The following is a 16,754-nucleotide window of genomic DNA, read 5'->3' as shown; positions in this document are numbered from 1 at the left end:
CAATTTTCCTGCTGGTTCTGATTGAACTAATGACTTAGTCTGTAATTGACTAACCCTCTAAATCAATCAAAACCAGGCTTTAATAAGTGAACTAAATTTAAACCCTTAAACTAACTGTAGATGTAGAACAATGTTAAATTTATGAAACAAGGCACACTTTATGTTACTAAAGGTAAGATGAAACAGAAAAGGAAACCTTAACAAAATCTAAAAAGCAAAAAAATAACTAGTGCAGGTGCTAATATGTTACATTGATTTTGCAATTGGAAATCTATCTACCTCTAAGAAAATCGGGTCAGAATCTAGAATATCGTGGACCAGAAATGGGAAAGCTTTTTCTGTAATAGACCAAATTGTAAATATTTTGGGCTTTGAATGTCATATAGTCTACGTCACAACTACTTAACTCAGCAGTTATAGTCAAAAGCAGCCATAGACAATATGTAAACAAAAGTGTGTGGCTATGTTTCAATAAAACTTTATTCATGGACACCAAGATTTGATTTTCAAATAATTTTCACATGTCATGAAATACTCTTCTGATTTTTTCCCACCATTTAAAAATGCAAAGCCATTCTTTGCTCAAGGCCAAACAATAACAGGCAGTATGCCAGATTTAGCCCACCCTGTAATTTGCTGACCCCTGCCTTAAACTAATAAAGCATGAGCTGTAAGAGTAATTTGTGAACTTCAAGACACTTCAAGAATGTCAGTGACTCATTCATTCCTCATTCAAGAGTAGGTATTGAACAAAACATCGCCTATGCACTATACTTGACAAACATGTTTACCCTGAGTTGAATAATGAAGAAACAACTGGACACATCCCAATTGTGGGTCATTCTATTAAAGTGGCCAGGACTCTTCAGAAAGTCGGTTATGAAAGACCAAAGAAAGAAAGAATAAAAGCACAGGGAAACTGTTGAATATGAAAAGGACATGAAAACATGAAGGTAATGCATGATCTTTGTTCGGATCTGGGATTAAAACAAAAAAGTATAAATGGGCATTTTTAGGGTATTTGGAAAAATGTGAATATAGGTTTGATACAAATTATCAAATATTATTGTATCAATGTTACATCCCTTGGGTGTTAGGATGGTATTGTGGACATGTAGAATAATACTTTTGTTCTTAGATGACTATGCTGAAGCATTTACAAATGAAGTGTTAGGATCTGCAATTTAATTTCAAATGGGTCAATCACACAAAAAAGAGTATGTGTATATGTGTAAAGAGAGAGAAAAAGCAAATGTGGTAAGATACTAACAGCACATGAATCTGAGTGATGAGCATGTCAAATATTGTACTCTTCATTCAACTTTTAAAAAGGTCTGAAACTACTCAAAATAAAAATTGGAAAAGTATATATAAAACACAGTTGTAAATGTAATTGGTTCAAGCTAGAAAATTTGAAATATATTCATCAAAATTCTAAAATAATACTAAACTCATTTGGAAATTAAAATAATTTGACCTTTAAGAAATAGCTGGATTATTTCAGTATGTTTTGATATTTGTATCTTATTTGTTCCCAGGAATTTTAGCATGGGTAAAACCTAAGCTGGAGGAACCAAACACAACAAAATCATCAAACCAAGATTCTCAGAAGCCCTCAATTTAGATTGTTCTGTTGCTGTGTGACATGTGTACTCAGTGACCAGAAATCTGAAATACTTTTTCTGTAATTAAAACTTTCAAATACAAAAGAACATTTCACTTCTTCTAGTAGTCAGATCCAGATAATTCTGCCTATGATTTTTGCTCACTACGGTTTTGAAAATGTAGAGAAACTAGACAGAAAACAGAATAAATGGGTCATCATTTAATTTGGAGTGATCATTCTATTCAAGGATATGAAAGGCACTTTCACAAGGAAAACTATAAACCTTTTGTAGGCAGAGACCATGTTTTAGTTGCCTTTGTATCTCTAATGCCAAACACAGTGCCTCACACAAGTAGCCACTCAATGAATGTTTGTTGAATGACTGAATAAATGAATAAATAAATGGGGGGGAGGGAGGAAAGACACTGCTTAATAGGGAAACAGGTTAGGTCTGGATTTCATGTAAGGAAAAGATTCAAGAGGACTCCGGCACTAGACTGGGCCACTAAAGATGTAATGGATTATTTATTTATTTATTTATTTATTGAAATTTACAATAATAGAATAGACATATATCTTGAATATATTTTTAGAGAAAACCACTTAAATGTTCAGATATTTTTCTACATGTATGAGGACTAAGACAGTTCCTCAGTTTCAAGGATTCTGTCTGCTAACATTCGTTCAGGTTGAAATGGATCTGAAAATCATGACATGAAGGGCAGTTGAGGGAATGAAGAACAGAAATCATAGCAGCTGGGAGAAGATGAGTAACTGACCTCAGTTATCTTCAAGGTTGCCGTGAGAAAAAAGGGGTAGAAATACTCTGAGCGGCTCCTCAGGGTAGAGCTAGAATCATGAGCAATAATGAAAGGCAAGGGGAAAGGAGCTCTATGCAGCTTTTAGCCACTGAAGAAAGAACTTTCCAACAAAGAGACACGCCCAACGGAGGGACAGCTTGCCTTAACAAATAATGAACCATTGTCACTGGAAGGTGTGGCAGAGTTGGCGCGACCATTTTCAAGGATGACTAGGGAGGTTGTGCCTACACACAGCAAGAGGTTGAGGTGATTTCATCCCTTCCAACCATAAAAAATACGGTTCAGTGAAAGTCATCTTACAAATTCAGTGTTAGTATTAAGTAGATAATTAGTAAATGATTTTTAATACCTCATGGTATTCAATGAGCATATATAACAGGTAAATAGAACATAATGGTCAATTTGTTCTTTGAAGGTTTTACCAATAAATGTGGCCCTTGGCATCACCCAAGGAAAATTTAGGTTGTCTCATTATATAAAATAGTACAATACCTCAACAGGGATCCCGAATGCTCTTAGGTAGTTCAAGACTAGGATTTCTTCTTTCTCTGCATTTCTGGCCACTATCCCTGCGTACTCTGTTATTTCAAGCCTACCTTATTTTCTACAGCTGCCTCCTAATGAGACATTTATCTCTAATCTCTTTCCCCTGTCATCATCTTGCCCACAGTTACTAGATGTCTGCCTAAAACTTCTTTCGAATAATTACTACTTATGCAAAAGCCTAGAATGATTCAATTTGGAAATAGGTATGGAAAAGATTAGAAGGGACATAACAATATAAATTGTTATGAAAATGGTAAAATCATAGACTAGTATTTTAAAATTTTTCTTGGTGTTGTGCTAATATTCTAATGATAAATAAAATCAGGTGCAAAAGAAAGACCACAAAGTCTCCTTACTACCTGCTACATTACATACAAAAGCTCCAACTTAACTTTTTAAAAGACTGCTCATTACGTCTCGCAGTCTACCTGTTTTCCCACCATCCCTGCAGGAAAACTTCACTCTTTTTCTGTGGTTTCACTTTCTTTTCCCTTCTAGCCTCTTGCTTCCTCCTTGTCCCTCTTTGCTACTTCTTTGTGCCTCTTTTACCACTTTACTCTCTTCCTTGCCTGCAGGACAACCACTGCATCACCTTTGGGTGTTCACTCTGTCCACAGTGTATAGGCAAGCCTCCGGAGGGCAGGGCCTTTGTTCATCATTGCATCCCCCACATCTAGAACAGTCCTTGCTGATAAAAGGTGTTAATTAACTATCAGTTGAGTGAATGACTGCATTATGTATTTTTCTAGTTGTTTATATGTTATAGCGTAGGTCTCTCAAAATGAAAAAGTACATGTCACACATATTGCCTAATTCAATACTTCAATTCAGTAATTTTTTACTGAATACCTACTGTGTATCAGGCACTTTAGTAGGTGTTAGGGTATAAATTAAAAACTGTGTTTCACAAGAGCAGTAAAGACCAAATGGAATATTTTTCAGCTGATTTCTCTTAGCACAAAATAAATACACCTGAAATCCATAGTCTAATTCAAAATAGTCAAATTTTCTAGACTTCTCTACCATCTTTCTATCAAACCCATTCAAAAAAATTACATAGGATAAATATGAGACATACTAGATATTCTGAAATCCAATATTAAACTGTTAATGATAAGTAGAAATAAAACAATCTAGGATAGCTTTTTATTGGTTTAGGGGAACTGGCATGTAATCATTTGTGTTCTAAGATCTTTGCAGTGATCAGAAAGATTTTGAAAATTGTGAAGGCTTCACGTGTAGTTTAAGTTTAAGCCTCTTAAGCAATATGGATATTTTGGAAGCTACTACATGTTCTAGTTTTTCCAGAACCAGATGTAACAATTTGGTAAAGAACACAGGTAGAAGAGATCACTGATTTTCCTTTTCCCCCAATGAACTATGTTTATTATGCCAATTTTAATTACCATGCAATCTAATGGTTTAAGGCTTATATTTTCCACATCACTAGACATCATAAACATGAAAGCATTTTATACTGTCATTATACATCAATGTTTGTACTTGGTTATACATATATACAGAAATTATTCACACATCTTAACCTTGCTATTTCCTCCTTTCAAACCAACATAATTTTACTGTGAAAGCAGCTTTTTAATAAATGGTATAAGAAATACAGCAAGGCACACTTTTTTAAAAAACTTTTTTCTCATTACCACCTCAAGAAGCATAAAAAACGAAAATGTTGTACATAATTTAATAGTAGAATGTCACCAGTTTATAATATACAACACCATATAGTTGTTTCTTGAAGTGCTGCATAGATGATTTTTAAAATGAAATAAATAAAATGACGCTTTTAAAAGTTGCTTAATTTTGAAAGAAGGACCAGTGTTTCTTCTGTATGCTGCAATCAAATCAAATATTGGCCTTTTAGGTAAATCTCTTTCAATAAACATAGGAATCATACCATTAAAAAAAAATCCAGATTGAAACATGAAATTGGTCAAGTACCAGCAAGGGGATCATTCCAGACATGTGAATTTTAATGGACCATCAATTTGGTGGACCGCAGAACTTTAAAGAGTAGATGGGGAGGGAGGAGGCAAACAGAAAAGTCTCGCTGGAGAGGCAGGGTTGGTAGAGGTAGCTTGGGAGAGGAATCCATGGGAGAACAAGCAGCTTTGCCGAACTTCAAAGACAATCACCTAAAGAAAACCAGTGCACAATCCAGATCACAAGGCTCATGTGGACAAATCGCATTCGGAGGGAAGATTCATCTTGGGAGAGATCAATGTAACAAATGGCAGTGACGCGATGGAACCACAGACTAGCCCAGGGTGGGACTATGAGACCACCCCTGAGTTACAGCCAGGCTTATCTATAAAAAACAAGAAAGTGACAAGAAAAGGTATCAGAAGTGTCTGTTTCATTTGCAAAACCGAGCCCTTTGAGGAAGGCTGCCATTTTGGAACTACCTGCTGATATTCTGAAATAAAAGGATACATAAAACATAGAGATCTTGATAGCCCAAGATTCCTATTACTGACAACGGTGTTTCAGAATCCACTGAAAAATACATTGATTTTTTAAGTGACATTGTTTTGAAGAAAACAAGAAATATCATCAAGTTTGACCTTTTCCCTGGATATCATCTATTCTTTTGCTTGTGAACTCAGTTTTGAACACTCAAAATAGCTTCAAATCATTATGAAAATGTGAGGCTGCTGATGCCAAGTGAGGCAGCAAAGTATCAACAGTCATTCACCGACTGGGAACCTGGGCCCTCAGGTGGTTTAACCTTTATTTCAGTGACTGTATGTGTGACAGTGGAACTGAACAATTACGCTATTATATAGCAGTGAAATATTCATAGCATCGTTATGCTCCCAAATGTTTCAGCCCCTTGTCTGTAAAAGCAGATAACTTGGGCTTCTAGCTCAAATATGAATGCATTTCATTAAAGGTACAGATGCACTGTGCAAATAAGAATGACTCAATTACATTTATACACTTTGATAGCTCAGATACAAAGTCGTTCCAAACTCAGTCAGTTCTGCCTATTTCTAGGTGGCTGAAAGTAACAAGTTGGATGTGAGGAACAACTAAATTCCAGGTACAGGCAGTACAGGATGTGGTTTCTTTAAACCCACTGACCAGCTCTCAAATAAAGCAGGTATTGCTTGTCTGGGTTTAAAAGGAGTTCTGATGTCTGATGTCAGTTTGCTTTATCTTTCTGGAATTAAATATTATCATTCTCTTTCTTTTTCTGTATAATCTTGTAACCTGTTTAAAAGCCAGAAAAACTAGAAAATGTGGTTTGGCTGATGCCATAGGAAGCTGGGGAGAAAAGGCAGGTTCTCAAGAACAGGGAGAGATAGAGAGATAGAGAGGAACAGATGGCACAAAATTTGGTACAGTAAAATGCTTCAGTAACTCAAGAAAGAGCAGGGTGCATTGTTCACATGCTGAGGACATGACTCACTGGAAATCTGGACATTGAGTAAGGAATCCTTAGGTGAAGCAAAGCTGGCCTTACTAAATACTGGTATTTAAATTTTCTCTGGATAATCAATTCTTTCAACTTGGCCCACTTGGAAAGGCGCAGGCAAAATTCATTGAAGTACAGATCTGGGATGTGGGATATGTGTTGTGTTGTGTTGTGGTGTGTGTGTGTGTGTGTGTGTGTGATGGGTGATGCTCAATAAAATTTCATTATTTAGCATGGTAGGGCAAGTTATTCAAAAGTGCTGGATAATTTTTTTATTTTTTTAATTTTATTTTTAAAATTGTTTTAAATTTATTTTTGAGAGAGACAGAGTGAGAGCAGAGGAGGGGCAGAGACAGAGAAGGAGATGCAGATTTGAAGCAGGCTCCAGGCTATGAGCTGTCAGCACAGAGCCTGATGCGGGGATCAAACCTATGAACCATAAGATCATGACCTGAGCTGAAGCTGGATAACCTACTGAGCCACCCAGGTGCCCCCAGAAGTGCTGGATCATTAAAAAACATTTCACATCCACAAGAACCTTGATTTATTAAAGTGATTTTAAAGGTAACTTTGATAAGATTATACTTGCATTCTTTAGTAAAAGATTAATACACTATCACCCAGAGTAGTTTCTTAAATCTGCTTGGCCAGCTTCAGATCATATTAAACACTTAGCGTCAATCCAACTAACAGAATAAGAATTTATATAGTATATCTGAGGAATATGTGCTATTAAGGTTTTCTCAATTGGTAAAAACTGAGTAGCAACAATTTCACTAGGTATGTGTATGCTCGAGCATGCATAATTACACGTAATTGCTGAAAAATCTAAAATCTATGAGCTACCAACAATCAAATCTGCAGACCAATAAGATAGGAAAAGCAATGGAGCTAAAAAGATCTGAAGGAAATATATGAGTCCTAAGTAAATACAGCCCCTCCAAAACATACACACATAAACACATACACAAACAAAACTGAAAACCAGAGTAAACCGAAAGGGAAAAAAAAGGACACATTGGCTGAATGTGATGAGTTAAACTTTTATACCACAGGATTTATCCAGCCTGAAGTTTACGGTTAAATCATTCACCAAAGATCAGAGGCTTATGATGAGGATTATGAAGAAATAACTGTCAGAATACAGCAGAAAGATTAGTGCAAAGTACATCTCTTAGGCAGGTCCTAGGAGGCACTCTAGACATACATTATGTGCTTCCTTCAAATTAGGCAAAAATATCTGGATCTACCCAGTTACCTTTCCTTTGATGTAATTTGCTAGAACTGACCTTTCTATTTTTGTAGAAACATGACACATAAATGAAAATAGTGAAAAACCCAGCAGTGTGCCTAGAAATCAGTGCAAATGCATCCTGTGTTAGATCACATTTTAAACTCCAATGGGTTCAGTGGGTTTTTAATTAGAGCAGCAACTGAAAAATCTTCTCAAAAACTTTTGAAAAACAATTTTTGTTACCGTGGCAGACCATATCTGCTATTCTAAGTTGAAGTTCTTCCAGATGACATCATCACTTCATCATCTGAGAACTTATTTCTGAAAAAAAATAGCCTAGCAAATTGAATATGGTGTATTTTATTACCCTGATAGAGCACCCCAACTGATGGTTTTGAAATGGCTTTAAAAAGTAGAACATTTTTTCCTCTTTTGAATCTTGTAGGAGGAATAATGAGAACAGTTAAGCTTTTATAGACATGAAGTCTCATATTTACCAAATAATTTTACTATGTATTCCTGATATTTAACACCAAAGGCATGCCAATGTTTTGAGATTAAATAACTTATCCTGGGGGTGCCTGGGTGGCTCAGTCGGTTGAGCATCCGACCTCAGCTCAGGTCATGATCTCACAGTCCGGTCCGTGAGTTCGAGCCCCGCATTGGGCTCTGTGCTGACAGCTCAGAGCCTGGAGCCGCTTCCAATACTGGGTCTCCCTCTCTCTCCCCCACTCACACTGTCTCTCCCAATAATAAATAATCAATAAATCAACAAATCAGCCTGGTTAGTAGTATTTTAACAAAATGTAAAATACCCAGGTACCCAATGCTAATGACTACTGAAAAATCTGGGCATTCAGGTATTTTGTCTGTATGATACTGAGAAAAATGAAAAGGACCAGTAAATATAGCTATTTAAATGGCCCTCGGGTGGTAACAAGTCACTTGGGGGCGATGTGAGTTCTGCAGAAGTAAAATCTGGCTGCTCCCCGCCCCATTTGCCTGAGATCAGGCAGGAACCACATCTTGGGAGGGTTGGGGTGGGGGAGCTCAACAAAATATTACTGGCTGGCAGGCAGGCTAGCTGATAGTTTCACACTGTCATGTTGGTAAAATGTTGAGGGCTACACAGATCCAACAGCACATTCACTTCCCTGTGTCTAAAGATGGGGCTGCTTGTCGTTTACATGTCAATTCTCTAGCTATGTAAGGGACAGAAGAAATTCCCAGAGTGTCTAAAAGGGAAGAGTGTGACCCGGAGGCTTCTCCAGTACCAGAGCCTCTGGAACTCTGGATATCAGCATGACTGGTGACTTCAGAGTCATCGTCACATGATATCATGTTCGTAGTGGTGTTACTTTCCAGCCTTTTATCCCCTTTCAGAAAACAGAAATCAGCCAGGCTCCACCAGCCCTTCTGTGGAGGTTGGCAGAGCCAGCAGTACAATTGGTACTAATAGAACTTGTTTAGAAGCAGCTTATGGAATTGCAGTTACTCTCCCATAATGGTCAGTTTTACTGCATACTGATGGAGAATGTGATTACAGGGTGGACATGTTTCACAGAAAATACATTTCTCTCTCTCCTACTTTTGTTCTCACTTGCAGCCAATTGTAAATTGAGTCTGAAACACAGAAAATTAGTTGAGCTACATGAGTAAGTAGGATGTCTTTCTTCAGTTTTGCACACTGAGTTTATTTTTAGGGTATATCTATGGTATAGATCCCCCCACTCCCCATTTCTAGCAGCTCTACACAGAATCACACATTTTAATGAGCTTAGGGCACAGGTGTTGCAGGAAAAAAAATAATGATGTTTGCCATTCATCTTTCAAATTAAATAATGTGTTTTTAAATAGTAACTTTTTTCATAATACATTATGGGAACAACATTTATCTGTCACATTTTAAAAGATGTATTTGTAATAAATGTAAATTACTTTTAGAAAATCAGTAATTAGGCTCATCAAAAAATAAACAATCTGCCACAAAAAAGATAATCTTTAGCATAGTTAAGTATAATAACTGTTATTTGAATAAGTTAACAAATTAGGGTAGATTGCTTCTGTAATTCATTTCCTATAGCACGAGTTTAGGTTACGGCATTAAGCTTCTTGGAGTTGGGGGTGGAGATGCCATTCGGCACCTCACACTTTGGTGAGATACAACTCTCACATTCAAAAGCTCAAATTTTATTCTTTAGCCTTGATTGAGTAAGTATATTCATCACTGGGGTTTAGAAATGGAAAATAACAGAATTTTTGTGTCACTTTTAGAGCTATATCATCATCTCAGAATAATCAATCAATAGCTGTCTTATTAAATACGAAGAATGGAATGACTTTCTTAAAAAATTTTGATGGAAATCAGCCTGTCACCTTCAGGCAAAATTCAAAAATTCTGTTTTTATCAAAATGCCATTAACTTGTCATGTATTCTCTCTGCGTTTGGTTTCTGGGACTGTTCTCGGTCTGTGAGTGGGTAAATAACATCAACTTTCCCCTCTGTGTGAATCCTCAGACTTGGCCATGATCAGGAGCTATGACAGCACAGCCTTCCACTGGGAAAGCAAACATGATGATAGTTATATTAGACAGAAGCATAAAAGGAAGGCCCAGATCAGGAGCTGCAGCCTTTACCTAATCATTGTTCATTTCCAGGCACTGAAGGGTGTGGGCATCTCTGTGTGCAGGAGACTCAAGTGGGAAGCATTGTCACTGTGCATGCATTTTGATCGGAGCCTATAATTGCAATTGGGAGAATCTTCTTTGCTCCCTCAATTGAAGGATGTGAGGCCCTAAATTATCTAGCTACTTCCTCAGATTGGGTATTCTTGCTGGAATGATGTCATACAGATAATGTTCCTAAAAATGTCAATTGTGACTGTTTCTCTCTCTTTTGCTTCACAGTTACTTGCATTGTTGGGAATCTTTCTTCCACCTAAATGTCTTATTCAAATAAATATCTGCCATGACCAGTCATTCTGACTAGTGTGTTCTCTTATCATGGCATTGTTGACTCAAACTCACATTTCAAGTGTGTGTGTGTGTATATGTATATTTTAATGATATTAAAAATATATATCAAAACGAGGACTAGACATACCTTTCAATGAGATGATTTTCATGCGTGGAGAGGGTTGCATTCTACCTATGCATATTTTTATGTTGTTCTTCATGAACATTTAGATTTTCCTCACAGGTTAAAGTTTTGGGGTTGGGATGCAATGCAGCCTTGTCTTTTGCCTGCTTTGCTGTCAAGGAGAGTCCTGGAACTCTAGATTTGGCTGAAGCAGCATTATGTTCTCCTGGCATTCCAGATTCACCTATGTTTTCTGAACTTTCCTTTTCACTGCCCAGCTGTGAAGTAGTTAACTCTGAGCTTTTCCCACAGAGAGTAGTTTGGGGTAAACCATCCCCTTCCTTTCCAACATCAGATTCTTTCTGCTGGGAAGGGCCTGAAAGAGCCACCATGTCTGCCTCATCAGCCAAGAGAGAAATATCATTGAACTTAGAAGAGCCAGATGCTGCTTGTGGTGCCAAAACAGCTTCAACAGAAAGAGTAGATTCTTTTGGAGGAGCGTTGGAGATGCAGGGCTCATCTCCATCTGGGTCATCTTCAACACAGGCCTCAAAGAAGCATTCGGTGTCCTTGTCTTCTAACCCAGAATCACTAATGTCCAGTGGCAATGGAGTGTTGCTCTTCTCTTCTATATAATTGGTGACCTCCCCACAATCACTGTCATGAGATGAGAGAGATAAATAGGAATAAAAGTCCCCTTTTCTCAGTTGGATTGGCCGGTGAGAATGTTCCAACACCTTCTCCTTGATTTGAGTTAATGAGGTAGGAGCAGCTGCCTCATTTTCAGGTTGAGATTTACTTTTCAGGGCCGTTGAAGCCATGTCAATGATTTCCTTAACAAAGTCATGTACTGAGCAATCTTCAGCATCTTTTTGATGGAAAACATCTGGCTCACAGTCACAACAGGAAATGCTGTCGCTGACAGAAACATTCTCCTCTGTTTCATTTTGTTCAAGTGCTAGGCAGCAGGGAGCAGATTTTCCAGCCATACTTGGTACATCATTAGATGAAGATTTCAGTGCCTCAGAATCCTGTCTACTGATAACGCTGGTTTTTGAGTGCAGTTCTGAGCAAGACTTCTCAGTGGGAGTAGGAACAGTAGTTGGGTTTTCAACATGGTGGTGGTTTTGACATTTCTTTGGACGATGTCTAACAATTTGGGGAACAAATTCTTTTCCAGCAATATTTGAATCATCTGAGCTATCCATAAATACTTTACACTTACAGTGCTCACTGTCTGAATTCTTTTTCCCAGCTGAACCAAGATTTTCTGATTCCTTTGAAATCCCATTTTGTTTGTCCTTCTGCCTTTCTGGAGTGCCTTCGATATTGCCATTTTCCATGTCAGCCACATATGGATCTTTATTAACTCTGAAAATATTTTTCTTATTTTCACCTTTTGTCCCTATCTCATGAGTATGGGGTAAATTCTTACCATTTCCATTATTTTCAGAGAGACATTTTATGGAGCTGTTTAGTAGAGCCTCAATGTTCAGGGTATCAGATGGATTGGTTATCTCACTACTACTTACATCCTTATTGCCCTTTATCTCATCACTGATATTACACCTTCTCTTATCTTTTGTCAAGGAAATCTTTGGTCTAATCCAAGTCTGTAGTTCATTCTTTATATAGTCCAGCCCTGACATCAAGTTGCATTCTTCATAAATTTCATCATCTGTTGCAATACTGGAATCATCATCTTCATCTTTGATGCATAGCTCTTCTTCTGTCAAGGTGAGGGTAGAGCTGGAAAGGAGGTCACTGTCATCTTCATCATCAGTGCAAGCAGAGGTGCAAGAGACATTAACAATCATGCTGACATTGACATCACTTTCATCAGCCACCGAACGAGTTAGGCGCTTCCTGAATGACGCATTTGATTCTGGGACCTTGTTTTTGTGTAATACAATATCCTCTGAGCAAAGAGAGAGCTCATCACTGCTGCTAAGTTCTGTAAGAGAGGCTGGCGAGTCTTCATTGATAGAAGATGCTATATCCAAAGACAGCTGGCCAGTAAAGGGCATCTTTTGGGAACTACTTTGGAGAGTGATATCAGAAACGCTTCGCTTTATCTTTTGCTCTGAAGGGCTCTGGATATTCTCTAAACGATTCAGGAGATCTAATGTTCTTTTACTCAGTTCACCAACTGAGCCACTGCTCACACTTATGTCCCCAGAGCTGTGACAGCTAAAAAGATCCTCATTGCTTTTATAGGATGTCAACCAACTTTCTAAAGAAGTGCTTCGCTGGAGGCTGTCACTGCCATTTTTAAGGATGCCCAATCCAAATAAATCACCCCCTGGAGAAAGGGACTCAATAGATGAACTATGTGATAAAAGGGAGAGCTGTCTGGCATTCTGCATGCCAGTGAATGTCTTCTCTACATCACTACTTTTATATGAATTTCGATCCATTTCATGGGATGCACTTGCCAAAATCCTCTCATGGGGAGGTGCATCTGGTTGTAACTCTGTAGCCTGATGTTTGGATTTGCAGGATTTTTTATCAAAATAAAAACCATGAAGTAGGGGATCCTCCACATGTGCTTTTTCACTTTGTGACTGTTTCATTATCATTGGTAATTTGAGTTTTGAGCCTTGGAGGTATGAGTAATCATAAAATGTAAACACATCATGTTTTCCTTGTAATTCTTCTCCCAAACAATCAGGGGTATATTTGGTAACACTGTTTAAATCTCCAACTTTTCCATTTACACAACCCACTGGTGAAATGGATGACTGAGAGCTATTTGGAAGCTTAATGTGTTCCTCCTCATCTTTAAATTTTTGCCTTAACACGTTAACTGCATCTCCTATTTGTGGGTCCAGATGTTCAGTTTCAGGGTTACTTGGGGACCCATCCACCATATTGAGCAAGCACATTTCAGAGTTGGTAGTGGTTTCAGTGTCTCCCTCACTGACGATTCCACTCTCACTGCCTGAATTCTGGCTCATGTCTCCTCCATGGCATGGGCAGGGCTTCACCAAATTGGAACCTCCTAGAAGGTCCGGCAAAGATTTGGTAGATGAAAATGAAGAGTCTTTACTGAGACTCTTAGTCAAAACACTAGGCTGTGTCATGCTGGTGAACTTCGGGTTGTTTTTCAGGAATGGCATGCTGCTGTCTTCATAGAGTTCAACATTGTGAAGGCTGTACACTTGGTAAATGTGTGGACTGGAGGGGATAGTGATGCTTGAAGCATACTGAGATCCCCCATGGTCACCTGCCTCTTCTTCATAACCAGGGTCCTCACCACCTATCTCTTCAAGCTTTAAGGAAGGCATGAGATGTTGGGATTCTTGATCAAGGTCATTTGACTCTTCATTCAAACTAATTAACTTGTTACTTATGTCAGTTTCATCCCATTCCAGGGCATCCTCACTTGTCCCATTTAGGTCCATCAAGCCAGGATCAATCACATTCAAAGGCTCCTGTGTAGGGGGAAGAAACAAAAGAAGAATTAGGGAACATAAGTATGAGTATTTTATCCATTCAAAATCTCTTGGAAGAGTCAGGAAAGAAATTTGCCCCAAGCATGGATTTGAAAGATATCATAATTATCAGCTCTATTCTTCTCTGGAGTAGCATCCAAAATTATTGAAATAGGCTTTTCTATCAATGGCAATTTATCACTGAAGGCAATCACATTGAGTAAAATGTTAGATTATTACAGTCAAGTTGTTCAGTTTTGGAATTAACCATTTCCTACTGATTCTTCAACATTCTTAACCTGGGATTGGCTGAAGATAAAACTGCTGGGTAAATGAAGGTAAGTAGAGAACAGCCTATGACATCTTTAAGGCACATTCACTCTGATGCTCTTCGTTCTGCAGTCAACAGTAGAATGCTATCTGCAGCTACAAATCACAAACCTCCTCTTGCGTCCATTTCTGGGTTTTCCACTTGAAGCGGCCTTTGCCTTTGGGAAATAGGATACACCTATGGACACCTGTAGAACTATTCTTGGTCAGAGACTCTTCCTTATCTATCCTTTCTTCTGCCTTCCCTTTCAGGGCTCTGCCTCTTGAGAATTTGGCCCTGATCCCAAATAGACTCAAGACAAGCAACACTTGACTGGTTTCCTCACCTATATCTTCCTGGAGCTGAGTCTTGGGCCCCAGTTCTCTCAGTTTCTCTCTTCCCCAATCTCTTTCTATGACAGAGACTCTACTTTGATCTTGTTAACTTGTCTATCATCAGTCCTGCCTCTATTTATTAAAGGCAGCCCACCTGTAGCCCCAGAATAACAGCTATTGGAAGACTTTTCTGGCTCTCAAGTTTGACTTAACCCAGATTCTCTTGTGCTGCACCCTGCCAACACAGTTGGGATCCTTGATCTTTCCTTGGACTTCTTGGTTTTAACTTGTTTAGGTAGAGCTTGACATATTTTGAGACACAGTGGTTTGAATGTGTTCCTGGACTCTGTCCAGAATCCTTCACCATCCTCACTTGCTGTCCAGCTGTCCGGATTTATGCTAGAGCCAAGAGAGGTGATACAGGTGTGTAGGCCCTGACAGGCTCATCTCTACACAGAAACTCAAATATAATAATCAGCTCAGCTTATGTTTATGCAGGGTAGTCAGGCAGATGACCATGGCTCCGAAACTATGCAGAATGGTTGAAATGCTGACTTTGCTGCCTCCCAGCTGAGTGGCCTTGGGCAAGTTCCTTAGCCTTTCTGAGCACCAATCTCTTCACACACTTGTTATGGGGGGCTAGGACTATTTATTTTTTGAGAGAATTCTGAATACTAACAAGCCAATGCTTGTGAAGGGCTGGACGAGGCAGTCAATATGAGGTAGCTATAATTCTGAATACATGTAGCATTGCTCCAGAGTGGTTTTCAGTCCATTCATAAAGGGTTCTCCCTGCCTATCTTCTTCTCTCCTTCTCATTATTCCTTTCCATTTGTCCTAAAAACTGTAAGGGATTCATGACATGGTAGGGAGAGAGAGATGTCACACAGTATAATAGATCAGCATATTTGCATTACAATGTAGAATTATTTTAACAGTCTAGTTGAAAAACAGGCCATGATGCTTTTATTCCTCAGTAGTAGGGAAAAGGCTTCACCAGCAGCACACTCAAAAACCTATCCTAACAAGCCCTCAATTCTTCCTGAAACTAGTAGTTAAAGATACCACACAGCCTCATTAAGTGTAAAATACCTATTAGTACTTTATTATACTGGATATGTAAGAGATTTTCCATATAGCCTACTTAAGTTTAAAAGAGTCCAGTTACAAAGTAAACATTAATTAAAGGATATTTTTAAATTTTATAACAGAAATCTTTCCTGCTGCCAATGTTACAGCAGTTAATCTAGAACACTGGCAGTCATCACACTCACTTAGGTATGGAGTACATTCACAGTGATGAATTTTTATTAGAACTTCTGTTTATTCTTTGCTTTCTGATAAAGGAAGTACTAATGACTGGTTACTATGGATAATGAATGTTAAAATCTTCAGCTGTAGAAACAATCAATCAGTCTAATCAAATAGTATATTAATTTCAAATACTATCTTGCCTGACACTGTTCTCTGAGAGTGCTAATAAATAATTGAACTCGTCTTTCAAAGAAGCTCCCTTTGTAGCTCTCTGGTTGACTTAAACACTTAGCAGCACAGATTTTCCTTGAGAGTCCCAAACCCGGGTGCTCACACTAGATGCCAGAATTGTGCCATATGGGTGTATGTCAGGAGCTCAGCCCACGTGACACCTATAACTTGGACTTGTCTTCCATGACACAGTTGTTTTCTGACCAAATGCTGCCTCTGTGACTTTACAAATGTGAGCCTCAAAACTTATAGCAGCACCTAAAAGAGCAAATCCTTTGCTCAATAAAGTAGTTGGAGTGGGGAATTTCCATTGGAAAAGATTAAACTTTTGGATGTATTGTTGTCCTTTCCCCTCCTCAACTTTTTCTTCCTCTACGTCACTTAAATTTATTGTAACTGCTGACATTTCTTATATGTCAATTCCTGGGAATTTCTGATGGGATCCTTTATAAAAATCATTCACTTTAGACT

At 38.2% G+C, this 16,754-nt stretch overlaps 1 protein-coding gene across 1 annotated transcript in view; it reads right to left on the bottom strand.

The window, feature by feature from the left end:
- Positions 1–2,671: 2,671 nt before the first annotated feature.
- The window catches only part of LOC120223583 (A-kinase anchor protein 6-like), a 249,733-nt gene continuing 235,650 nt past the window's right edge, over positions 2,672–16,754 (bottom strand). The window contains exons 10-11 of the mRNA XM_039221786.1: positions 10,744–14,153; positions 2,672–5,296 (exon numbers count right to left, since the gene is read on the bottom strand). Coding sequence (XP_039077717.1) covers positions 10,785–14,153 — 3,369 coding nt within the window. The 3' untranslated portion in view covers positions 2,672–5,296; positions 10,744–10,784. The remainder of the gene's footprint in view (positions 5,297–10,743; positions 14,154–16,754) is intronic.

The sequence above is a fragment of the Hyaena hyaena genome, unplaced genomic scaffold, assembly GCF_003009895.1.
Source record: "Hyaena hyaena isolate Hyena2069 unplaced genomic scaffold, ASM300989v1 scaffold_1012, whole genome shotgun sequence".
NCBI classification, from domain to species: Eukaryota; Metazoa; Chordata; class Mammalia; order Carnivora; family Hyaenidae; genus Hyaena; species Hyaena hyaena.
The sequence above is the reverse complement of the archived record's forward strand: the minus strand, read 5'-3'. Positions and strand labels throughout refer to the sequence as shown.